The sequence below is a fragment of the Poecilia formosa genome, unplaced genomic scaffold, assembly GCF_000485575.1.
Source record: "Poecilia formosa unplaced genomic scaffold, Poecilia_formosa-5.1.2 Scaffold203, whole genome shotgun sequence".
NCBI lineage: Eukaryota > Metazoa > Chordata > Actinopteri > Cyprinodontiformes > Poeciliidae > Poecilia > Poecilia formosa.
Genome location: NW_006800142.1, coordinates 98,131 through 106,637, shown reverse-complemented (window position 1 = coordinate 106,637; position 8,507 = coordinate 98,131). Strand labels below are relative to the sequence as shown.

Sequence of the window (8,507 nt, the reverse complement as noted above, 5' to 3'; positions counted from 1 at the left end):
GGTGTTGCAGTCTATCGCTGAGAATGCAGTTTCTTCTGTAATCTAGTGGTCTGTAATCTCAAACAATCACACAATCTGACCCTGACCCTCACAAAGCAAACAAATCAAAAATAGTCCATTGGAACTAGATTATCTGGAAGGGGACAAACGACATATATAAGATCACCTCCACAGGCTCTTGTCAAAGAATATAGAAGACGTTACAGATGTCTTCTATATTTAATTAGTACCATAGATATGTCATACATACATACATACATACATATATATATATAATTTATGTATTCATTTATTTTTGGGCGCGTCAGTGCCACCACATGGCGCAAGGTTGCCCTGGGTGGGGAGCCATAAAACCTATTAAAAAAGATTAAATAAACACTGCTGACACAGAATTCATGGTAACAGTGGAAATGACAAAGCACAAAACAGAAATGTGCAAGATAGCAATGTGGCGGTCTAATTTCTGACTCTCAAAAAAATAAAAAAACACAAACCACACACAAAAAAAAGCAAAACAAGCAAAGATTTAATAATAATAATTGCAGATGCAACTGAAAGTAAATGCATTTAGGAACCAACTACATCTAATGACACTGCTGCATTGAAAACTGATGTAAGGGTGGAGCAATTTGATCATTTTAAAATATAGCTATTTACTATGTTTGTTTAGATAAATGTCTTAGGAAAAACAAACATATTTGACTTCTGTGGCTTTCTGTTACCGTGAAAAATTAAAACCGCGAAAACAGCTACAGATTCTCTTTTCTTTCCTGACTGACATTTAGAAATCTTTAATCAAACAATGAGAAGTCAAATTACCTGTAAATGGGGTGTAATATTCCTTGCACTTGTACTCAGTAGGTGCAAGCGTTTAATTTGCTTAAAAGTTATTTATTCAGACTCCAGCTGTTGAAAGCATGAATGCCACTCCTGGGAATCTGGGGGGCATTTTGAGTTGTGTCACAGTCTGTCAGAGGGGATTTCAGATCAGTTTGTCGGATAACACCCAACAAAACCAGCATATGATTCATATAAAACCACATCTGTCACTTGCTGCCATGCACCCAGACTGCCTTTCAGTAAGGCTTACTTACTTTATCCTCTGGTCCTCCATGGCATTCAAGCCTTCATCTCGCCGTTTCTGAGGTTGCCTTCCTGCAGATTCTTCCACAAGGCGTCACATCCCAGCCCCACACTGACCCAATTTAGCTTTTTGCTAGCCCTCAACGCGAGACGGCATGCGCGTTTAGAACTTTTTTTTCATTTAAAGTATCTCGATAGCAACAAAACGTGTAATTAAATCAACGTCTTTATCTGTTCAGAAGCTGCAGAGCTGATGAAACCCAACCATATAACCTCATTACGAGGGCGCATACCGTTTCTATTTGCTCCACGGTTTCCTTAACGGCTCAACGGCGCGTCAAGGCGTACTAGTAACAAGATAGTAAGCCGCTTCTGTCAAATAATGTCGCACTTTAACATAAACGTGAATTAAATTTTGCCATCCCATATAGATCTATATATTTTTCAAGATAGGTTTTTAGTGGTATTAGTTGTTACTCTTTTAAAAAATAATCATCCATATTAAATCTCGGACGGAAGGTCTACAAATGAGAAGGTTAACGAAAACGGAAGCTGGGAGCAGGGAATCATCTTTGGTTTGTTCTCAACTACACTTTCCCAGCAGCTGGTGCGCATCATTTGTCAACCGGCGAGTCTTTTGCAAATGTTTGCGAACCAGGCCCAGCAGGCGGAGCTTACCCCATGTGACTATAACTGAGTTGTGTGGATATACTCAGGTAAAAGTATCGTCTTAAACAATGAACAGAGGGAACAAATCTACAGAATTGTGTTAAACACCAGGTTTACCAGGATATAATTTCAAGACCTTTACATGTCATCATTTATAATCAGTTGATAACGTAGTGAAGTGAAATTGCTGGGGTAGATTTCGCTGATACAGACTGTATTGGCTCCGTCTTTCCATGGAAACGTAGCACGGTGCGTGCGCCATTTTATGAGTGGCACCTTCGCCTTAGAATATAATACAAGCGCGCTTAAAAACTTAATTTTCATAATTAAAGAAACACTAAAGTTTACAGTCAAATAATTAGGAATAATTATAAACACAAGTTTTTGTATCAATAATTGTACCAAGACAAAAATCAATATCTGCAGTTCTGAATAAGGCAGAATAACTATGTGAAATCTGCTTCCAAAATAGTTTAATAAGTTGGTCTTATTTGCCTCTAGAAATTATACTAAACGATTTCATAATTTTAGTTTTAGCTAAGACATTTAAAAAAAATTCAACTCTTCTCTTTTGTCAACAATTATTACTAAAAAAGCAATGTGAAAACCCTAAATTGTATATCACGCCTTGTGGAATGTAAGTAGTAAGTATATACTAACAGTATTTTAGTAACTACATAGTGTTAGTATGTGGTTACTAACAGTCTTATTTCAGTTGCTGCTTGTAGTAAAACATTTTTAAGGATATTCGAACTATTACAACATCTGAACATGAACACTGCTAGTGACACTGCTATAAGCAGTTATAGTCTTAATGTAGCCAGTAATACACCATAAATGGACTTGCACCAGTTTTTTCCCCCAGTTCCAAACTAAGCATGCCAATCACAATATGGCTGCCACGCTGACGTCCGATCCGGATATAATACTTCCAACCTAAAAGGAAAAGTCCCCCTCCGCACTCTGCTCCGTATTCATTTCTACCCGGGTCATCCTCCGGTTGACTGTGACGGAATGCGCCTTGTTTCCTCACAGTTTTGCTAGCCTTCGAACAAGCATCGACTCATACCAGTAAGTACAACAAAGATTTTTAAGAATTTTCTGCACGAGCAGCTATTTTTTATTTTTATTTTTTAGATGTTCTTTTAAAATGTGCAGCTACAAACACCCTTTCTTACACCGTGACCTGTCTTTGGCTTTTCTCATGGGTTGCCAGGTCAGGTCACCCGAGCAAACGCTGCAACAAACATGCAAGTGCAGCGAGTCGTTCTTAACTCTCGACCAGGTACGTTATTTCAGAACCAGCGACCTTATTAAGAGTTTTGCATGCATGTTGCAAACTTTTTTTATTATTATTTTTATTTTTACTGGAGCTTTATTTGCACGTGCAGGTAACAACGGGGAGCCAAGTCCTGAAAATTTCCGCCTGGAACAGATACATTTAACATCCGACCTGGAAGATGGACAAGTCCTTGTTCGGACGCTTTACCTCTCAGTCGACCCTTACATGGTAACGAAGCAAGGCATAAATAAGCATTATTAATAACCTTTAGCCACTGGTCCATATTTATGGGGTGTGTGTTTTTTTCAGCGCTGCAGAATGAATGAAGACACCGGTGCTGATTACCTGGCTCCATGGAAGCTGTCTGAATGCGCGGACGGTGGCGGTGTTGGCGTGGTTGAAAGCAGCCGCTGCAGGGCTCTCACCGAGGGAGACGTCGTCACTTCATTCAACTGGCCGTGGCAGACCCATGCAGTTATGGTGGGAGGTGGCCTTCAGAAGGTATGGCATATTATTCCCAAGTTGTTGTTTTTATGTTGTGAAGATTTGATTCCATCTTGGGTTGCGTGTGCAAAAAGCTGTATGTTACAGTGCCTTTCAGAAGTGATTAACTAAGGATCTCTTTATAGTTCTAAGGGTTATCTGTGATGGACTTACACAATGCAAAATGTAATTGTGAAGAGGGAGGCAAATAACACCAAAAAGGAAAGTACAAAACAAGCAAAAGAATCTGAAAGATGCTAATTTGCAATGAGTCAGCTCGAGTCGATCTTTGTAGACTTCTGGGAATGTCTACTGGCTTCTTGTGTAGACTGAAGTTGTGGATTGGGTGGAAAAGTGTCTGTGAACAGATATTCTCAAGTCTTGGGACAGATTTTACATCTGAACTTTGACTAGGCCGTTCTAAAACGTGACAAATTTTTAGATCATTTTAGCTCTGGTTGTATATTTAATGAAAATCTGCCCCAATCTCAAGTTGTTTGTATTTTCTATCAGGGTTTTTTCTCCCCAGCATTACCCTGTATGTTGCTCCATTTATCTTTCTATCAACTATGCAGCTTCTCTGTTACCACTGCAGTAAAGCATACTCAAATCATGATGCTGCTTCTACCATGTTTAACCAGGGGGGTATATCACATTTTAGTTTGTTGCTGTAACGGTAAAAAATGTTTTTTTTTTTGTTCTTGTCAAACCTGTCTAAAAATACAACCTTATGTTATTTTTATTTGAAAAAAAAAAATCATCAGTTTCTTTCCTCTTCAAAATTAGCCACTACATTGTGTCAGTCGATCCATAAAATTCATTTGTACAATACGCAGTTCATGAGGATCCCATACCTTTTACAGGTTGATTCACAGATGGTCGACGGCCATCTTTCCTATTTTTTGGGAGCAGTTGGTATGACGGGACTCACCGCGCTGTTAGGAGTCAGGGAGAAGGGCCACGTGACCAAAGGGGCCAATCAGACGATGGTGGTCAGTGGTGCAGCCGGCGCCTGTGGCTCCCTAGCTGGACAGGTACACACACAAACTTTTAGATTTTGGGTCCACTAAGGCTTCGACTCATCTGGTTACTTGAGATGTTCACATAGCAGAGTAGGAAGTAAAAATAGGGCTGAAACGATTAATCGTGATTAATCAGTTTCTGTAATAATCGTCAACTAATTTAGTAATCGATTAATCGTTAACTGGAATATACAGATATGCTGAAAGAACCACACTCAAGAGCTGTAATCAAGACAAAACTTGAATATAAAGTATACAAAAAAATGTCTGTTCCATCAAAAATGCCACAAGGAGCAGTTTTTTTTGTTTCACTCTGAACTAATTCTTTAAAGAAGAAAGAAAATTACAATGAAACACCTTTTGCTATTCAGTTATTAGTCTGTTGATCCAAAACATAATCAACAAGTCAAACAAAGCAGAAAGGGCGGGTCCGTTCACATGTTGATGTTTGAAATATTTTTTTCTTTTTTACCTGCGGATGCATCCTTTGGTACAAATGATCAGGTGTTGACTTAAGCAATGCCGTTATTGCATTTCAGGAAATGAAATGCTTTTTTTTTAAGAAATTGATTTGCGTCTTTTAACGTATTTCTAAAGTATAAGTTGTTAAATGAAAAATCTGCAGAATGTGTCGATTAAAAAAAAAAACCAGATTAATCGTCAGAATAATCTATTACTAAAACAACCGTCAGTTGCAGCCCTAAGTAAGATATTAGGGCTTACTTTGTACTAATGTACATCTCCCAGATCGGCCGGCTGGATGGATGTGCGAAGGTGGTTGGGATTTGCGGTTCGGACGAGAAGTGCAAAGCTTTGGTGGAAGACCTAGGCTTCTCCGCAGCCATCAACTATCGCAGCAGCGACGTCTCGGCACGGCTCAAGGAGACCTGTCCCGCTGGCGTCGACGTCTACTTCGACAACGTGGGAGGCGTCGTCAGCGACACCATCATAGAGCAGGTAAGGTGTGCGTCTTTTAGGGCCGGGCGTGCCTCGCGGCCTTCACCGAGCCTTCTGCCTCTTCGCCCGCAGATGAACGAAGAAGGACACGTGATCCTCTGCGGGCAGATCTCGCAGTACAACAAGGATGTGCCGTATCCTCCCCCTCTGAGCGACAAGACGCAAGAAATCCTGCAACGTCGGAACATCGCCCGGGAGAGATTCATGGTGCTCAGCTACATGAGTAAAGCGGAAGCTGCCCTCTTTGAGCTCAGCCAGTTAGTAAAGTCGTCTCAAATCAAGGTACGAAAGACGACGTCTCCGTTGGAATGCGCTCCCTTCTCCTCGGTTGACACGCGGGGTTATTTTGTTTCCTCTTTGCAGGTGTTGGAAACGGTGGTGAACGGTATAGAAAACATGGGAGGTATGCAAGTTAAAAATATATTCAGTCGTAACTTTTAGTTGGAGTTTCAGCATTTTTTTTTTCTTCTTTTTCTTGCAGTTGCTTTTTGCTCCATGATGAAAGGCGGAAACATCGGCAAGCAAATAGTAAAAATATCCGACTGAGAAAAGATTCCAGCTGGATCGAGCTTGCAATCCACGTCCACTGTTGCCTTTTTATCACCTGCATTACTGTAACACTAGCCTACTGAAGTCTTTTAAGTTTGCAACAAGAAAATATATTTACTTATTTTCTGCCTGTATTCTGAAAACATAAAACATAATGCAATTTCTGAGCCTTGGAGTAACCTGGAGCCAATTAACAAATGTGGGTCAAATCAGTGACAATCCACCAACTACTGTGAAATAAATAAATAAAAAAAATTGCACTAATTTTTCAACTTAATCACAAGAAAAATAGAACACAAAAATATTGGAAATTCAAAACAATTATTGCATGTAAAACTGCTAAAATCAACATTCATATGTATTTACATGTTATAACTATATTAGACATTTTGAGGAAGGCTCAAAGAACCACTTCTGGCTCCGATTGGATCCTGTGACCTTGAGAAATTGTGCAAAAAGAAATAGTTAAAGCACTATTAAACCAAAATAGTGATCTTTGTTCTCCGTTAGCAGGCGACTACCATTTAAATTCTTGAAAGGCACTGATATCAGATACTGATCCATCGATTACGTGCCTCTGTCTTATTGCAATCCGTTCAGTCTAAATAGAAACATTGGACGCACGACACAAACGATACCGTAATGCACATTTCTTTATTCCACAACACTATAAACCAATAATAAAATATAGTTATCGTGGTTCTAAATCGAGTTGTCACAAGAAAAATATGTGGCAGGTGTAAAATTACCATCCATTCATTCACAAAGCATCAGTGCTCCGACACAGGGGAGGGGTTGCGGTAGGAGGTCACACAAACACCAGCACGCATGTCCACCCTCTGCGTTGATGCGCAGGTGGTGGAGTCCATGCCAGCGTTTTCCTCACCGAGTCCGGTCGGTGTGCATTCCAAACCGAACCGGGCGCGTTCACGTTTACGGTTGGCCGTGGAGACGCTTTTTTTGAGGAGAAGGAAAAATATCATGCATTAGGTGTTTGTAGTGATCCAAATTTATCTCAACACTGCCACCACGTGGACAGATGATGGAACGGCATGGTGGATTGCAGGAGAAAACGGCTCCCGTAAATGAATGAAGAGAAGATAAATGTATATTTATGTCGCTGTAGAGGAAAGAACTGCACCATTAAATTATTTTCCAAGTGTCTGGCAGCCGTTTCAGCAATAAAGTGTCTTAATGTTTCCTATCCGATCAAAGATGCGACTTTGAATGTTTTCCCCTACGTGGAGATTTGAACCAACAGACGTGCCTACGTGACGTTTTTACATCAGCATTTACAAGTAGAGAGGCGTGAACGACAGTGCAACAAACAGGTTTTCCGTGCTTTCGCACACATTCTCGACAACGTGGACGAAAGAGGTTTTCACACACGAGGAATGCTTTCCGAGCCAAACCCAAGGATCGGGGGCTGGAGGGAGCTGAAATACCGTATACCCCGTTTTCAGAGTAAATCAACAACACAAGGAAACACTTTTTTTTTCCAAAGTAAAAATCACACAGTACAATCAAAATGAATAAATAAAAACAGCATAAAATAGTGGTTGATCTCATTTCATCACACGTTTAACACATTCATCTAAGTTTCTTTGCTAATCCAAAACACATCTGGATTGCTTCATGTTGGGTTTTTGTTCACTGAACTCTTTTGGAGTATAAAAAACGAAACCAAACAAACAAACAAAATAAACTTCTGGAACCAGCGTGTTGTTGAAGCGTTCACATTCCTGAGAAACAAACGGCTGCTTTCTGAGAGTAGAAACAAAAATCCAAGTCGGGTTCAGGATTTCGGAGAAAACTGGCGTAAATGTGAACATCACTGGCAGTCGTTTGCACCTAAAGTTAACTTGGTTTACAGCTAAAATTGTCAACTTACCTTCGCACAGTCCAAATGCCGATTTGATTTACTGGATTTCTGTGTGGACTGAACGAAGAATATGAAAGTCTCGGTTGCTTTTATCGCTCACAGGTTCCAGTGGAGCAATATATAAATATATATACATATATATATATATATTTTTTTTAAAGTGCTGTACTTCTACTTCCTGTCTGATTTGTGTTCCAAGGTAAACATTGGGAGCAGTTTGGCAACTCCAGCCTTCGTCCATCAACAAAACCGAGCTTTGGAGGAGAACATAAAAAAAGAGATGGGGGGGAAAAAAGAAAAAAAAAACTTTCTTACTCATCCTTTGGCAGTGGTGAAGTGGCGTTTTGGCCAAGGCAACATATCCAAAAAGTGCTAAATCTCAAGTAAATGAGCCATCTGGAACCACAGCAGAATACAGAATACTGTCAACCACAGTAGAAGTTGGAATATTCCTCTTATGGATAAAACTAGACACACTGTCTTGCAAAAGGTACACACACCCTTCAAGCTTCAGCACATTTCGTCAGGCTAAAACGACAACCGTCCACGCCTTTAATTGGGATTTTAGGTGATCGGACAG

At 40.0% G+C, this 8,507-nt stretch overlaps 1 protein-coding gene across 1 annotated transcript; it reads left to right on the top strand.

Moving 5' to 3' along the window:
- Nucleotides 1-1,600: 1,600 nt before the first annotated feature.
- On the top strand, nt 1,601-8,196 carry ptgr2 (prostaglandin reductase 2). The gene is made up of 10 exons (XM_007567038.2): nt 1,601-1,799; nt 2,618-2,823; nt 2,969-3,037; nt 3,144-3,262; nt 3,344-3,535; nt 4,381-4,551; nt 5,287-5,496; nt 5,569-5,778; nt 5,860-5,899; nt 5,978-8,196. Exons 3-10 carry the CDS (start codon nt 3,001-3,003, stop codon nt 6,040-6,042), a joined length of 1,044 nt encoding a protein of 347 aa, XP_007567100.1. The 5' UTR covers nt 1,601-1,799; nt 2,618-2,823; nt 2,969-3,000; the 3' UTR covers nt 6,043-8,196.
- The last annotated feature ends 311 nt before the right edge of the window (nt 8,197-8,507 follow it).